The sequence below is a fragment of the Notolepis coatsorum genome, assembly GCF_963971535.1.
Source record: "Notolepis coatsorum genome assembly, chromosome: 5".
In the NCBI taxonomy this organism is placed as follows: Eukaryota; Metazoa; Chordata; class Actinopteri; order Aulopiformes; family Paralepididae; genus Notolepis; species Notolepis coatsorum.
The window spans coordinates 124,379,344-124,397,171 of NC_140169.1; the positions used below are offsets into that span (position 1 = coordinate 124,379,344).

Below are 17,828 nucleotides of genomic sequence, written 5' to 3' on the forward strand. Positions count from 1 at the left end.
AAGCTGCATGAGGCGGTGGTAAAGACCGTCCTCCTACGGTGTGCCATGTACTAGTGACCTCTGGCACCAGGTATTGGTTATCCAGCAGCAGAGATACTTATCAGTTAAAATAGTGTTTGGTTTACCTCCTTGTTTTTGTTGTTGTTAGTAATTGTCTCTAGATTAGAAGTACAATTAGGGGCCGGTGTAGGAGCCAAAGCTATATATTTAGGTTATTGTATTATATGAATGTTTATATGTTTATTTTTATAACCTTACGTTGAAACGGTATTAGGAATACTGATTGGATTTAGATGTCACAGTATGATGTCATGACAGAACGTTCTGGAACATTTGTGATGTGACCGCTTGATGATGTCATAACCGAACATTCTAGAACATTTGTGTATCCGCTCCAACGAAGTTAGTCCTGTTATACGAACGGGACTTTTTTGAACAAGACTGAACAGATCAACTGTTAAACAACATAGATTGAAACCATTTCTCAAACAAGATGCCTCGCCTACCGTTTAGCCATTTAAAGACATTGATCATGGATATGAGGAACGTTGACGACACCTGGCCTAGTTCCAGACATCAGATCATGAGGAACTCGGCGGAGGAGCAGGCCTCGTACCGTGTCCAGCCTGGTGTCTGTGGTCTGACCAACCTGGGGAATACCTGCTTCATGAACTCAGCTCTACAGTGTCTCAGTAACACCCCTCCCCTGACAGAGTATTTCCTGCGTAACAATTACCTGGAGGAGTTGAACTTCACCAACCCTCTGGGTATGAAGGGAGAGATAGCAGAGACGTACGCTGATGTTATTAAACAGATGTGGTCTGGAAGACACTATTCTGTGGTGCCGCGCATCTTCAAGACCAAGGTGGAACACTTTGCCTCTCAGTTCCTGGGTTACGAGCAGCATGACTGCCAGGAGCTGCTCTCTTTCCTGCTGGACGGACTGCAGGAAGACCTCAACAGATGCAAGAACATAGAGTACATAGAACAACGGGACGCAGACGGACGTCCCGACCAGGAAGTGGCGGAGGAGGCATGGCGGAACCATCGTCGCCGTAACGACTCAGTGATCGTCGACACATTCCACGGCCTCTTTAAGTCCACGCTGGTCTGCCCAGAGTGCCACAAGGGCTCTGTGACCTTCGACCCCTTCTGTTACCTGAGTGTTCCGCTCCCCGTCAGTAAGGACAGAGTCATGGAGGTTTTCTTTGTCTCTCTGGACCCAAACGCCAAGCCTTTAAAGCATCGTGTGGTGGTCCCTAAAGCAGGCAAGGTATCTGACCTCTGCTCTGCCCTCTCAGTGATGACCAGCGTACCAGCTGGCCAGATGGTGGTAGCAGACGTGTTCAACCATCAGTTCGATAAGATCTACCACGTTGACGAGGCCCTCAGCTGTATTCTGGCCAGAGATGACATCTTTGTTTATGAGTTGAGTAGAGGTTGTGTGGAGGAGGATGGAGAGGAGGTGGTGTTGGCTCTCTACCTGCGGGAGCGTTCTCACTACAGGGACTATGGCTCTGGGAGCAGTTCCTATGGGACCGCCCTGTTCGGACACCCTCTGCTGATGGCTGTACCTCGCAGCCTGTGTAACACAGAGGCTCTGTATGCCATATTCCTACAGAGACTGGCACGCTACGTACGACCCCCTGACCCTTCGGATGAGGTGGAGGAAGAGGAGGAGGAGGAGGAAGAGGAGGAGCTGTATAAGACTCAGACCAACGGTGTCAGTGACGATGAGGGGGAAGAGGATGGGGAGAGAGCAGGCCCCTCCCACAGAGACAACTGCTGTGGTGACGGACAGGCTGACAGCCAAACAGATGGCTCTGCTATAACCAAGCCCCACCCTGATCCCACCAAAACTGAGCCCTCACTGGAGCACGCCGAGCAGGAGGCCAATAACGTGACGAGGATGGAAGACAGCCCTTCCTCCTCTGCCATCTGCACCACTAGCGCCACCGCTAGCACCAGCACGGACACCATTGCTAACACTAGCAGTAACTCCACGGCTGCAGCTAATGATGTTAACACGAGCGGGAACGCTAACGCTATTTCTAGCGCAGTACCATTCATAGACCTAAAGTGGGCAGAGTGGCAGTCTTGCGAAAATGACGAGGAGGAGGAGAAGAAGGAAGAGGCCTGTTCTCCTGGCCCGCTAGCCAACGAGCAGCGGGCTAAGAGGAAGGTGTGCAGCGGTAAAAGGAAGAGGTGTCTCTTCTCCATCCAGGCGGTGAACTCCAAGGGAACCACAGAGCGAGGGACGGGTGAAGGAGGGAGCGCCTTCTCCTTCAGCTCTCAGCCGTACGTGGCCATAGACTGGGACCCTGACATGAAGAAGAGGTTCTACAATGAGAATGAAGCTGAAAAAGACGAGAAACATTCCAGCATGGAGGTTCCTCAGCAACACACCACGTTTCAGCTGCAGGAGTGTATCCAGCTGTTTACTACTGTAGAGACCCTGGAGGAGGAGAACCCATGGTATTGTCCTCTGTGTAAGAAACATCAGCTGGCCACTAAGAAGCTGGATCTGTGGTCTCTGCCAGAGGTCCTCATCATCCATCTCAAGAGGTTCTCCTACACCAAGTGCTGCTCCATAGAGAAGCTTGACAGCATCATCGACTTCCCACTGAGGGACCTCGACTTCTCTGCGTGTCTGCTGAGGAAGAGCCTGACCAACAGGGAGCCTCCAAGCCGATATGACCTCATTGCTGTGTCCAATCACCTCGGAGGACGTAGAAATGGACATTATACCAGCTATGCACGGAACAAGGACGATGGCCTGTGGTATTACTTTGATGACAGCATTGTGAGGTATGCCAGAGAGGAACATATCGTGACCAATGCTGCCTATCTCTTGTTTTATCATCGACAAGACAAAATCCGACAGCCGACTCTGCTTTAGCCCCGGATGTTTTTCTCCTAGCCCCGGACCTTAAAAAAAAAGAAAAAAAAAGATTCCTCCTTTGGCTGGTAGTATGTTCCTCAATCCAAAGGCCATTACATATGGCCGTTGTCCTGTCATACATGTCCACTGCCATCTCTGAGGTGTGATAACCTTTGAGTGTGTCCTGCACTGTGCTTTTAAATAGGTATTGAAGATGTGCACTTTAACGCAGCAGCACCTGGAGCCATCCATACCCATGTCCAGTGTCCACTGACAAAGACATGCTCATGATACTGTGATAAACTATAATAACCTTTAATCGAACCCTGGTTCATTTCCTCGGATAGTCCGGTTGGTTTGGGGTGGTGTGAAAGCTCATTCACTCTTGCAAGTGAACCCTGCTGCGGTTCATTTGAGATGTGAATGCAAAGCGGACCAAAGGCAGGAAAAGACCCAAAAATCTAAGACGGTATCCCACCAGAAATGTACCTCTCTTGTTGGGACATAATTGGTCCCTTATTACTAAATATGATTTTATACTCAGTCAAGGAGGGGAACTTCCATAAGAATGACAATATTGCACTCATAACAGTCCTCCTTAAAAAAGACAAAGACCCCACCGAGTGCGGTAGTTATAGACCTTTAAGCCTCCTTGGAACCGATATCAAACTGTACTCTAAGGTATTAGCCATCAGACTACAAAAGCATATGACGTCTTTAATTCATCCGGACCAAACTGGCTTCATAAGAGGCCGCTTGATCACTGATAACATAAGACGATTACTACACGTACTAGATGCTAACAAGGAAGACAACACACCTAAGGCGATGCTGTCCCTGGATGCAATGAAAGCTTTTGACAGGTTGGAATGGTCGTATCTATGGGCAGTATTAGAAAGGATGGGGTTAGGAAAAGGATTCATTGATATGATTAAAGTATTATACAAAGACCCATCGGCCATGATTACAACAGGCACAATCACCTCCGAAATCTTTCCGGTATCACGTTCTTCCAGACAGGGTTGCCCTCTTAGTCCCGGACTATTCGATCTATCATTAGAGCCTTTAGCACAATATATAAGACAATCCCAATCCATAGAACCAATCGTAATCAAGGGCACACAACACAAAATTAGTTTATATGCGGACGACGTAATACTGTTCATGCAAAACCCCAACACCGCATTGCCTCATCTTCTCAAGTTGATTGAGGACTTTGGAGATTTATCGGGATTTAGGATAAATTGGCCGAAGTCGGCCTTCCTCCCACTTAACGCCCCTGCAAAAAGAAATATAACCCTCCCAGTAGAGATACCTATGGTAAAACACTTTAGATGCTTGGGAGTTGAAATATTTCCTACCATAAGCCAAACGGTGAAGCACAATTACATAAAAATCCAAAACAAAATCAAATACGACCTTGTCAGGTGGTCAAAACTTAAAAACTCAGTACAGGCACGGATATCAATAGTTAAGATGGACGTCCTACCTAGAATCAACTTCTTCAGCTCAATGCTACCGTTACCCCCTCCAAAGGGTTACTGGAAAGAATTACACTCCTCCACATACAAATTTATTTGGAATAACAAACCACCACGTATAAAAAGATCCACCGCACAGAGAAACAAAGCAGACGGTGGTATGGCATTTCCAGATTTCTACCACTATTTTAAGGCGTACACTTTAAGACCACTAACAACATGGTTTGATCCCCAAGCATCAGTATCCTGGAGAAATTTAGAAGAAAATATAGTAGCTCCATATAGGCTGAAGGACATAGTATACACCAAATTATCAATTAAGCAATGCGAACGGAAATTTGGCCCCATAATCACTCATGCGATCCGGATATGGCGTGAAACACAAAAAAAAGATTCTATCCCACATAAATGGCATAATCATACTCCCTTATTCAATAACAATGCACTCTTGATTGGAAAACAACCTATAAGATTCCCTAGATGGGAAAAGCAAGGCATACACTCATTAGGAGACGTTTTCAACAAACAGGGTTTTTGTAATTTCGATGAAATACGCAAAAAATGTAATCTCACCAAGTCCACATATTATTTTTACACACAGTTATTGGCATGTTTGAAGGCTCACGGTGTTCCATTAACAATACCAATTGCACACCACAGATACCACACATTTTTCTATGAAAGAGAGACATCGAGAGGTTTTGTATCAGATTTGTATCATCAATTACTAACGGCCTCGTATGAAACCCTCCACCTAGACTCTATTTGGAGGAGGGATATACCAGACCTGGAAATAGATTTTGAGTGGCAAGAAGCCTGGGCAAATGTTCGACTTGCATCAAGGAACCCAGACCATCAACAAATCAATCTTAACTATATCCATAGGACATACTTGACTCCTATAAGACTGAACAGAATGGGTCTTAAACAAGACTCCAAATGCTCCTTATGTACAAATGGGGACGAGGGGACATTTATGCACATGTACTGGGACTGCCCACCAGTTAAAATATTCTGGAAAGAGGTGACCCAGCAATTATCAAATCTCTTAACTCTGAATATACCTGTACACCCCTCTGTATTACTGCTGAATGATGTTTTTGAGAATGCAGTACATCCACAGCTAAAGAGATTGGTTTTTATCGGGTATCACAGTGGCTAAAAAGCTGATAGCATCACGATGGTTCCAACCGGAAAAAAATTGCCGGAAGGTCTGGATTATTACTAGAGTTGTTCCGATACCGATACTGGTATCGGAAATGCCGCCGATACTGCCTAAACTGCTGGTATCGGTATCGGCGAGTACACGTAAATTCTAGCCTCCGATCCCATGATGTAATGTATCTCCTGCCGAGTCCTGCGGAGAGTGAGGATTATAAAATGAACATGTTTTAAAGTGTGATGCTGTGTCATTTTAACAGCAGATACACTTTCTTAAATTCCATTGTCCCCGACAGTGCGGTGTGACGGGGAGCTCGGACGGGAATCGGGATGTGTTTGGCTGGTGTTATGATAGCATTAGCTGGAAAGATAGCTAGTTGGAACAACATCCGCTTTTAACGTTACATCAAATCAGATGATCGCCTGTCCTTTCTCCAGGACCTAACACTGTCCGTGACCGTCTATCAACAATAATGCACCCACGGTGAATTGTATTTAAGTTAAGTAGCTACGGACTAGCGTTAGCTGACTATTACTAACGTTATCTTAATGTCGATGCGGGAAGACGAGCTAGGTCAGTTAGCTTAGCTTGATAACGTTACCGTGTCTAAAGTTGGTGCTATTCACATAATCCAGCAATAATGGCTGCAGACCTGCAAGCAAAGTACAGCAAGTGCCAAAGGATAAGAGTCTGAGGCGGAGTTTCAAAAGAGAATGTTGAATATTTATTTTGCATCAAAAATCACAACATGAATCTGCCACTAGCTTACAGACTGAATAGGGTATATCTGCAGAGCCACTGAGTAGCGAGTGCAACACCGTTTAATGTCCGTGTGGATCATTGGAGTAGGGTATATCTGCAGTGCTGCAGCCCATACTCATTGATTAATGATACTAATACAAATCTATACAATCACCTGTTGTTGAATAAATACTATACGTTCTAGTTATTACTAAAAAACAGTATAACAGTATCTTAAAAAAAATAGTATAATTTATATAATTTTTTTTTTAATTTTTTTTTATGCACTGGTATCGGATAAATATCGGTATCGGCCGATACCCAAAGCTTAGGTATCGGAATCGGATCGGAAAGGGAAAAATGGTATCGGAACATCTCTAATTATTACATATCTCGATGTGATTTATCAAGAAATATCTACAGCAAGAATTTTGGGTCTCAATGAATCAAAAATGAAAATGTGGTTAGAAGTGGTGGAGATAATAAAAGCTAGCATATAATGGTAGTGTCTGGTTAGGAGCGTGGGATAATGGATGGATTATCCAATGGGGGGTCCGGGAGGGAGGGGTACGAACTAGAGCATATGTGTGTAGGGTATTAGATAGCAGGTATTGGGGGTATATCCTGTATAAGACATTTAACTATATGGTGATTTCATTGGATGTGCACTGTTAATAATGCTTGTATATCTTATCGTGTGTTGTCATGTTTGTTTATATGTTTGTTTAAAAAATAATAAAAAAATAAAACACAAAAATGTATGTGTGCTAAACTGTTTAGCGTTTTCGGATGCATGCGAGATTATGTGCAAAAGAAATCGGCACTGTTTCGTGGTGAAGTGCCCCTTTAATGGACCTCACCCAGCAACCCAGTCTTGTTTCCCAGCACATCCCCCTCTAATACATGCTGGGAGGGAAAAGCCATCAACACTCGATATGCCCCATAAATGTATCCCTCTGCCTTGTTTACATGTAGTTAATTAGCTCGATTACAATTAACCGTTGCATCATAATCGCTGCACATTTCGACTTAGCCTAGCTAGTAAAACATAACGAGAACTACTGGAGGAACTCAATTAAATGATCAGAGCCCCACAGCTGTCTGCCGTCAGTTGAATGTTAACTCTCAAGGTCGTGCTGTGCTTGGAGACGTCTTCTTTTCTTCAATGTAGTGAAGCAGAATGCCGTTCATGCCCAACAGAAATGTACTGTGCTGCATAGGAAATGAATTATGTCATGACTTTAAGACAAGAGGTTAAAAATATAAAAAAGCAGCTTGTCAGTTTCCTCTGCTTCCCTGTGTTCTCTCTGATATATTAATTAATGAATGAAATAAAACAAAGAATTAAATAAAGTGCCACTGCAGAGAGACTTTGGGTCTCCACTCCACCCCTGCCAATGTGCCGATATCGCGTTGCTGTGCACTGTGCCTCTGCTATAATTGTTTTCAGGTGTTGCTCTGCATGCCTCATTTGCTTGCTGAATAAATCACACGAGGAACTTTGCCGTATTTTAATTGTATACCACAGCCAGCGGTGCCTGGGGGCTAACAGACTTGATAGATTCCTCTCACGCCTGGCAGTTCCGTGAACAATGAGATGCCGGTGTCTCTCTGAGGAAGGAGATAACCCTGTCACAGTCCTTAAGGATCCCCCATTAGAAACATTCACATATGAACCATGTGCAGGACTTTAGGAAAACAAAGGCAGCGTTAAATGGCACAATCAGTGATCCAAATGTAAACAGAGGGTAGCCCCAACCACCAAAAAATTACAAAGCAAGATTTTTCATTGTATTTGCTGTATGTGTCAACTGTAAAAGGTTTGCTTACATTGGTAATGTTCATAAACAATAGAGTTTAACAGTCCTGTATCCAATAACGGACACATTTATATGGTCAAAAAGATTACAGATTGGGGCTTTACTGATGAGCTTCTCCTTGACCAGGTTTGATCCTGCCCGCCTGCGGCTAACACTGATCTCTGTCATCAGCTCCGCCGAAAACATTACCCCTTGGGGTCTCGTTTAATATTGAAATGTCAATTTATACATTACTCGGAGTACATTCACCTACACTTGGGGGAAAAGGTATCTCATTTTACCTTATAGGGTAAACAGTGCAAGACATAAGCTGTTGCAGTTGGATTAGGGCTACTTTTTTCTTTTGAGAAATTAATTTATATGGTCCCCCCCCCCCATACACATACAGTGATAAATTCATCTTTGGGGTGGGTGGGGTATGTCTTGATTTATTCATTGAAACATAGCATGGTGTGAGGCACTCACTGATGACTAGAGTGCCAGCTCTCTCTCTCTCTGTCTGTTTGTCTCTCTCTCTCTGTCTGTCTCTCGTTCTCCGTCTCTGTCTATCTCTCTCTCCCTGTCTCTCTCTCCCTATCTCTCTGTGCCTCTCTCTCTCTCTCTCTCTCTCTCTCTCTCTCTCTCTCTCTCTCTCTCTCTCTCTCTCTCTCTCTCTCTCTCTCTCTCTCTCTCTCTCTCTCTCTCTCTCTCTCTCTCTCTCTATCTATCTCTCTCTCTCTCTCTCTCTCTCTCTCTCCAGTTCACAGCCCAGCAGGGCACAGGTTGCATTAAATCAGGCACAAGGCCTCAACCAACAAGGTCTGTTCCAGGGAAGGGGGTGGGGCGGCAGTAAAAGATGAAGATGAATTAATTCTAATGAGGAGGAATTAACAGGCTTATAGCAACAATACTGTTGCCCCACCTGCAAGGACAGAACATCTATATCATGGCCAATGGAAATTACAATAGAAGAGTGCTTGATTATAGTTGCATATGTATTGCATATTTTGACCATATAGGCTAAATGGGGTATGTTTGCAAACATTTACAACCACAAGAACCAACACAGAGCCTACAATTATACCTAGGCGTGGTCTGTTACCTAGTGTTCATTTTTGTATCAAGAGCTCAACCAATCAAGTATGAAAACATTTATAGAAAATATTAGTATTTTGTCAAAATAATACAATAAAAATAACTAACCTTCTTACTGTCTTTTACTATTATGTACTATGCTACTATATAATACTATCTACTAAGTACTATGCTACTAGTGTATGCCTATGCTACTATCTACTATGTACTATGCTTGTCACATTCCGCCTGACTTTGCTCACTTCCCTCTGCCTTCTCATGGACAGTTCTCCTCTCATCATCTTCCATCCACTCATAGACAGTTCCCTCTCCCTCCACCTGCTGGACAATTCCCTTCATTACCCCTTGGACTCATTATTAATTTATGTATTGTCATCTTGTCTAGTCTTCCTGCCTGCCTATGTTCATTTGTGTTTCCTTGTCTAGTCTTGTTGTCCTGTCTGGTTTAAGTTAGTTCTTGTCTTGTGTATTATGTTTCCTGTGGGTTTAGTCTGTCTGGTGTTTGTGTCACTTTAGTCTGTCAATCTGTTCTGCACAGTGCAATACTCCAATTCAGCCATTGGCAATTCAGCTGTTGGGTGGGGGGCGCTGCTGAGCGGTCCCCAGACCGGACCTGAAAACACTGCTGGCTCTGCGGCTCTGCAGCTGCATGCTCTCGCAAAATCCAGCACCAAGCTCCCGCTGACAACATCATTGTCATTACACACACACACACACACACACACACACACACACACACACACACACACACACACTCACAGACACAGACACAGACACACACACACACACACACACACACACACACACTGGAATGTAGGGTCTTCTTCTTCTTTCTAGTTTAATGTATAGGGTCGCCGTGCCCAGTTGACTACTGCTCTCATGGTGGCTGTTACCGTGGTGAATGAATGGTGCATGTCAGAAATGTAGTCATATTATTATAGGCTATGTTTTCGTTGTCCTTGTGGTTTGTCATTATCTGATATATATATATATATATATATTTCGTTGCTATACCCTTTGTAGAAATGAAATCTTAAATATTACACCTTTTCTTTGGTTACTTTTCTTTCAAGCATTGTTTTAAATTGTAATCATACTGACTGAGCGACCTTTTACGCACAAGCGTCAGATTACCACCCCCGATATAATGTCGAGCTTTATTGGGTTATTGGGTGCTTGAATTGGTGTATAACGCTAAACATTTAGTAACGTGCATTTTCAATGATGTAGCCTATATTAGCTGTTATTTTGTTTGTTATAGTTTGTCGCATTAAAATTCATTAGCACCTGCTATAAACAATTCAGCCCCCCCAGAGCTCCCCCAATGCCAATTCTCTGGCACCGCCACTGCTCCCAGGTGTGTCTCATTTGCAATCAACCCTCATGTGTCAATTAACGTTAGGTTATGGCTATAACCAAGTTCTGTTAGTTAGGGGTGACGGTTGGCATCACACTGCACTCCCTCGCGTACGTGCACGCGCACTGAATAAATTCCACAAATGTACCTTTAATACCAGTATTAGTCTGACCACACCCCTCATCAGCTTACCTTCATAAGCAGGTGTGTGGTCACCTGCTCTCCTCCTTCCCAAGCTTTCACCACAAGGTGAGGTCAAGGGCTGCAGCGGCCGTCTGATGCCAAGCGTCACCCCTAACTAACAGAACTTGGTTATAGCCATAACCTAACGTTCTGTTCCGTTAGGGGCTCTGCTTGGCATCACACTGCACAAAGGGAGGCCAAGCGGAGCCGCTGGCTGACAAATACACCCCGCTGACAGCCCCCCATAACCATCAGAACAGGGAGGGCCGAGCCCCCCCGACCCCCCCTAATGGAGGGCATCCCCCCTATTAGGGGCTTCACGGGAGGGCGACGGACCCGACCGTGCGAAGAGGCACTCAAGCAACTCAACGCACAGGGTGAGCAGACCGTGGCTTGACCCCACGACTACACACACGCACAACCCGCATGCCACCCGGGAACGAACGGAGGAACAACCTCGTTACTGCCCCCAGAATCACGGGGTCAAGGGCAAACCCAACCCCGTGGCAAGGCCGTAGCAGCGGAGCGCGAAGGAAGACCCAGACCCACCAAAAGGACTGGACTCCCTGGAATGGGGGCCCGGAGAAGTCCATGATGCCAGCATCAAGACCCCACCAGGTGGGCACGCAGTGCCCCGCCCCCCACATCGCCAGCGTATTCGGACAAAGGCCCCTCAGTTACTGCACCTGGTATTCCCAGGCGGTATCCCATCCAAGTACTAACCAGGCCAGAACCTGCTTAGCTTCCGAGATCGGACGAGATCGGGCGTGTTCAGGTTGGTATGGCCGTAAGCCGAGCGGGCCCTGTCCCCCCAATAGTACACCGCCTGGCACACTGACCCTGCAGAACAGGCAGTCAGCATGGCCGTAAGCACACAAAAAAGGTTAACCAACGGAAGCAGGCAGCGCACCGGGGAAAAACCAGGCAACAGGCTGTTAACCCTAGCCTGGAGACTGCGGACGAGACAGGCGCCAGAGGGGACAGCTGAACACAGCCGCCCCGGCGGAAGGGGCGTATGCTGGCGTTGTTGAATGACCAAGCCTCCATTTAAAAACCCCCACCCAGAGGGGTTGAGGCAGAGAAGGCTGACACGATTGGCAGACGTCATGAACGTGCAGGGGCACCCTCAACCGGTGAACCCAAGAGTTGACACTGCTCCAACACACCAGGGAATCAACCACCTTGGCGTTACCCAATGCGGTGGTTGTTCCTATAACCCCCTCAAGAAAAAACTCCAAAACACACCTGCGGGTATACACCGGCTATACCGCAGTACAAGTGTCTCAGTTTTCAAAAAAAGGGTTAACCCAGGCCTACGGGTCGACGAACATTACCTCGGACCGGGCCTGGCGATACGGGAAGCACAGGGTCACCAGAGGAGGTCAAAGACCACCCCAACAGGCCCCTCTTCGCCATGCGCGAGAGAGGAGCGAAAAAGAATGGAGAACCAGCCCCTAAGCACACCGCACCTGGCCTTCCCAGGCGGTCTCCCAACCAAGTACCAACCAGGACCAACCTGTGTAGCGGCCGAGATCTGACGAGATCGAGCGTGTACAGGTTGGCATGGCCGCAAGCCATTACGACAGTGCTGAGTAAAAACGTACCCAACCAGGGTCCCCATAGCGCTTAACCCCGTGACACCCGGACCGACCTGGCATTTTTCCCCCTGAAAAAAGCCCAAGTCCCTCAGGGTACCAGAACAGCAGATCTGCATCCCCGGCGGACAACGGGTTCAACTGATCCGGACCAGCGTGACCAGAACCAGTCCTGTGCCCTAACCACGCCGACATGCCTACTCCAGGAGAAAGGGCAGATATGCGTGTCGATCTTAACATGAAAAGAAGGCGCCACCCAGACGTTCGGGCGAACCGCGCCTGGTGGCCCACCCCAAGGGCGTGAGACCCCTCTACATATGTTCAGATCCATTCCGTCATCATCCCCCAGACATGAACGAGAATCCGTCGAAAAACCAACCCAGGTCGTGGGATTTGGTCGTCGGAAGAGGAAAAACCCCCATCTCAGTTGCTTTATAAAAACGCTGTTTCAACCACAAGCAACCAAGGCGTGCCAGTCAGTCGCCTGTTTACAGCGAGCTAGCACTATACGTGCGTCGGGACACACCCACATCAATGAACAGGCTATTTAGACCTGTCATTGAATCCCCAGGCGCCCAGGGGAACGACAAGAGGGGTGTGACACTTCCTAACTCCAACACTTTTTGAATAGAAAAGAAGGAAGCATCAACAGTATGTATCCCAGTCTACACAGCCAGGGGTAAAAATTGTTCACATTTTTACATCCCACCACCCACCCATAGGAAGGAGACGGGGATCCCCAGAGAGACTTCCCACGCGAGCTGTACAGATTGAAAAGAATATATTGCACCTTGAGCCATGTAAAAAATCGGTTTTAGGGCTCTCCGGGGAAGAGGCACTGAACCCATACACACTCAACAGTCGAATTGAATCGAATACATATACAATAGAATAGGACACCTTCTAGAGGGTCCACTCACTTTGACAATCTGAGGAGGAAGGCTCTGTACTCTGATGGAGGCTCCCTCACATGGAAGAAGGAGTCCGAACTCACAGAAGGCCCGAATAGGCGCTTGGTGAGGAGGAGCCCTGACCACCCCCCTGAAACAGATCCATCACATGGACCTGAACAGCACACGGAAGTCCTACCAACAGAGAGGCGCACGGTGACGTACTCTATGGCGGGGGAATTCCTGCGGTGCACACGCCCAATATACCAGGCCGTGGGACCAGGAAACTCCCTTCCCCCCCCCCCCCCCCCCCCGTAACGTGCCGAACCGCCACGTGACGGGAACCTTGAAGGACAGGGGGTGTACCCCTGACCGACAGAAACAAGGGGGAGAGGAAAGGTTACCAGTTCACCCCTTTACGACCCCACACCCATGATACGATGTAATGACAAAAAGAGAATATGACACAGTCATAGTCAGCTCTATGAAGCGTTTGACAGCTCCACACAGCGCATGAGCTAACCTGCTATCTGATTTTTACTAAGGAAAAAACACAGAATAGAGAGGGCTCTAAGAGCCCCGGTCCAACATACACATGTGCTTCTGTGGCCAGTCCAACCCAGTTGCAGGTCACATGACACACACAACCCATCATCACCTACAAAAAATGGCAAAAACACTCTACAGAGGAACGCCGTTTTTCACAATGAGAGAATACATAATTCTCGATTAGTATCGGCCACAGGCCTTGCTAAGCACACACGACAGCGACCAAACCATCTTTCCTTTTAGGAAAATAAAGTTTCTCCAGCAGTTTTAGCACAACCTCAGCAATCAAGCTAAGGGTTACATCGCATCCCTACCACACAAAAGACACAATTCTAGTGCACAACATGTCTGATAGGAGGATGAAAAAGTCCCCAGGGAACCGGGGGGAAACACAATCCTCTTATTTTACCCTCAATACGGCCAGTTAAAACAGGAAAACCTGTTAATATGTGAACACACTGTTCATTGTCATCACAGGCTGAGAAAAGAACATTCTTTTACTCACTTGTCACCAAGCCTAGCTTCATAGGTTAGTTACCTTAGTTGTGAGTACACGGTACATATAAACACCATGATGTTTCTCACACAACAACCAGATCATTTTCACATCTGTAACAACAACCCGATTTGCACGGAGAAGCTAACTGACAGTGACAAAAACAGTACACACATAACTCGCGTCGTATCCTAAATGCATTGCAGCAACACACGTTTGGGAAAACATCGTTATCCACAAAACATTTAGAAAAGTAAAACCAGAAGACGTGTTATAAGGTCTGGTCAAACCTTGTCCTACCCGGAACGTAGATCAGCGAAGTGCAGTCACAGACACCGTAGGAACACAGCCGCTCCTGTGTTGTTCGAACTGGGCAGCGTCGCCGCTCCAACCCGCACTACAGTCCTCTTTGTTGACGCAACCTTGCCGTCCTGGCTCAGGGCAGGGTCGACGAAACATCCCCTGTCAAGGATGACGTCGTAGTCAAGAGTGTAAAACATGTTACAATCAAAGCACGTTCAACAGAGTAGCACTAAGCTAACGGCCGCTCCAACCGTTCGGGCGCTACTGCCCCTGCTCGCGAGACGCCGAGCTAACGGCGCACGCGACCAGAAGCGAGCTCGCGGCGGCGCGCGAGGAGCTGAAGCTCCCCGCGCCAGGCCTTGGCCTATAGCAGCAAGCTAACGTTACCTAGTGATCACGACATGCTAGCGCCGCAGCTAACAGCTGACTGGCTAACAGTAGGCCCAACCTAAGTAGGCCATGCAGCGATCCCAGCAGGCTAACGCAGCAGCTAACAGCTGACTGACTAACCGTAAGCTAAGCAGCTATCACCTGAACATGTATACAATGACATAACACTCACCCAGACAGGCCGCCGTTCTGAACCTCTCCTCACTTTTTAAGAGAAAAGAGAAACAAGATGTCAACACTGCTTTACAACGGTGATTTTACCAACACCCGACGGAATCAGCACAATACCAAACTGGCCTGTGTAGCTGACTTGAACATGGATCTGCCGCTATCGCACATCCATGCACATATCTCCTCGTGAAGGAACACTCTCATTTGGATATGAAAGAAGGGGCTTAACACGGGACAGAGAGAAATCCACTCGTCCAGAACACACAGGGATCACCAGTGTTAATGGTCGCGGCCCACTAGTTAAACTACAATGGTCTTCAGACCAAGGTCTTCTGTCGCCTAGGTGGCTGAACAAAGGACCCTAGCCTGGGGCCGGTTTCCATAAACATTGTCAAGTAGCCCCCATAGCACTAACAGACAAGTGAAGCCCGCCAGCAACAGTACTCACCCAACCTGAAACCCACCGCTTCTCACAACAGCGGCGCGTCCGACAGTTCAGCTGTGGCCTGACAGGTTTCACCCCAACAAACACAGCAAGGAACTGCAGTTGAGAAGCATGCAGCGGCGTGCTCCCAATACGAAAACCGGTGGAGGGTTTTTAGAATGATCATCATCTTCCAGACACTCCAGTACGAAGACAATATCGCCGTATTTTCTCGAAAATAGTGAGAGAGAAAATAAAGATATGATGTCAACTAGGGGTGGACGGTATAAACGGTATACGGTATAAACGGTATTAATTTGCTCTACGGTATGGATTTTGACTATACCGTGTAACCGGTACAGCAGCTCTAAAATAGCAATGACGTCATGTAACCACAGCGCGACTATTTCAATCGCATTTGCCCCTAAAAATAGATAGAATTAGTCATAGATAATAGATATGTGCAAACTGGAAAAAGTTATTTAGGAGGCTTCGCGCAGTGGGCGTGTCAACACGCAATTGTCATTTCATAATAAACACATATCACCGCGGCGCACAGCAAGTTTCAATTTCAGTGCCTGGCATTTTTAACCAGTGGAGAAAGGTAAGATATTTCCCTATCGTTTTTCTTATATGAATTATTCTACGTTAATAAAACATACCTGGTGATCAACTACAGTTTGCTGTAAACATTACGATATGTGTGTAGTGTTATGATAACGACGGCAGCAGCGGGAGCCGGGAGGACGGCTGCAGCAGTGGATTTGCGAATAGCATGCAGCTGCAGAGCCGCAGAGCCAGGGGCTCTTTCAGGTCTGGTCACAGGCCCGTCAAACAGCGCCCCCCCATCACCATTTTGTGTGTCAATTTGTTGACACGTGTCAATTTGTTGACACATGTGTCAATTTGTTGACACAATTGTCAATTCTTAAAGCTGAGGATGAGTGGCACCTTTGTCTCAATTCTTATTCAATTCAATTCGCTCTGCGGCTCTGCAGCTACATATGCTTCTAGCAAAATCCAGCCCCGCTGTTTGCAATGGGAGCAGGAGTCTCGACTCTGGACTTATTTTATTTGGAATATAATGACTTTATACGCAAAAGTAGCCTAGTTTTAAGTTAAAATATTATAAATCTACATGCCTTGAGGATGTAATTCTTTATATAGCCTGCCTATCAGGCAAAAAAAATTATTCTAACAGAAACGCTGATACCGTGATATATACCGTTACCGTCTATGCTTCAAATTATACCGTGATATAAATTTTAGACCATACCGTCCACCCCTAATGTCAACGTATCTCCTTCCTTGTAAACAATATTTTTCTCCACGTCAACTAACAACACGTCAAGTGGGGTACTACCGAGGCACTTCCTTGTGGTGAAAGCGAGAAGGAGGAGAGCAGGTGACCACACACCTGCTTATGAAGGTAAGCTGATGAGGGGTGTGGTCAGACTAATACTGGTATTAAAGGTACATTTGTGGAATTTATTCAGTGCGCGTGCACGTACGCGAGGGAGTGCAGTGTGATGCCAAGCAGAGCCCCTAACGGAACAGAACTTGTGTATATATGTCAGTCTGCCTCTGTCTTCCGTGCGCGTTCATACTCTTTGTTACTCTTCGGTACCTGTTCATTGTCTGCGTTTTGCTGTATCCTGTTCGTTGTCCCTGCCATGCCATATGTGCTGTCCTCCCGATGATGTTCCCAATCAAAGGTAGACGGCCAGCCAAACTCTTCTCCAATAAGCAACACGAGTCAACGTAACTTCCTCGTTTCTTGTTTAATGCAGTTCTTGTTGCTAGGATATGAGTAAAACTGAAACAGAATGAAGTGCATAGTGTTACTACTAGTGCACGTAAAAAGTATAGATATACAGTAAGTGTACTAAATGATTATATGTAGACATGTTGTACTAAACATTCCAAGTATTATGCACATCTACTGTTTCTGCCATTAGCATGTATCATAGGTAATAGAATACGAACATAACAGCGACCCATCTACGACAATATACTTCAAAACTGAAAGATAACCTTGCAAACAATAAAGGATTACTTACAGACAATGCTTACGATGGGGCAAATCAAAGGATTACAACAGATAAAAACAGCATGTTGTTCATAATGAGAACTCTCTCCCTGGTGAAGCTGCAGGTCCCACTTCCTGTTTATCTGTGAGCTACCACTTCCTGTTTTACCATGAGGTCCCACTTCCTGTATATACCAAGTTCGACCAACAGGTGGTGCTAAAGCAAATCAAACCCATATACACTGCCTGGGAGGCAGAACACCATGGTTCACCCTGTCTAGT

General features: G+C 46.4%; 1 protein-coding gene across 1 annotated transcript; it reads left to right on the forward strand.

The window, feature by feature from the left end:
* Positions 1 to 493: 493 nt before the first annotated feature.
* LOC311228333 (ubiquitin carboxyl-terminal hydrolase 11-like) lies at positions 494 to 2,899 on the forward strand (the record flags this gene model as incomplete). The annotated part of the gene is made up of 1 exon (XM_084314242.1): positions 494 to 2,899. The coding sequence occupies one exon, from the start codon at positions 494 to 496 to the stop codon at positions 2,897 to 2,899; it is 2,406 nt and encodes an 801-aa protein (XP_084170368.1).
* Positions 2,900 to 17,828: the final 14,929 nt, after the last annotated feature.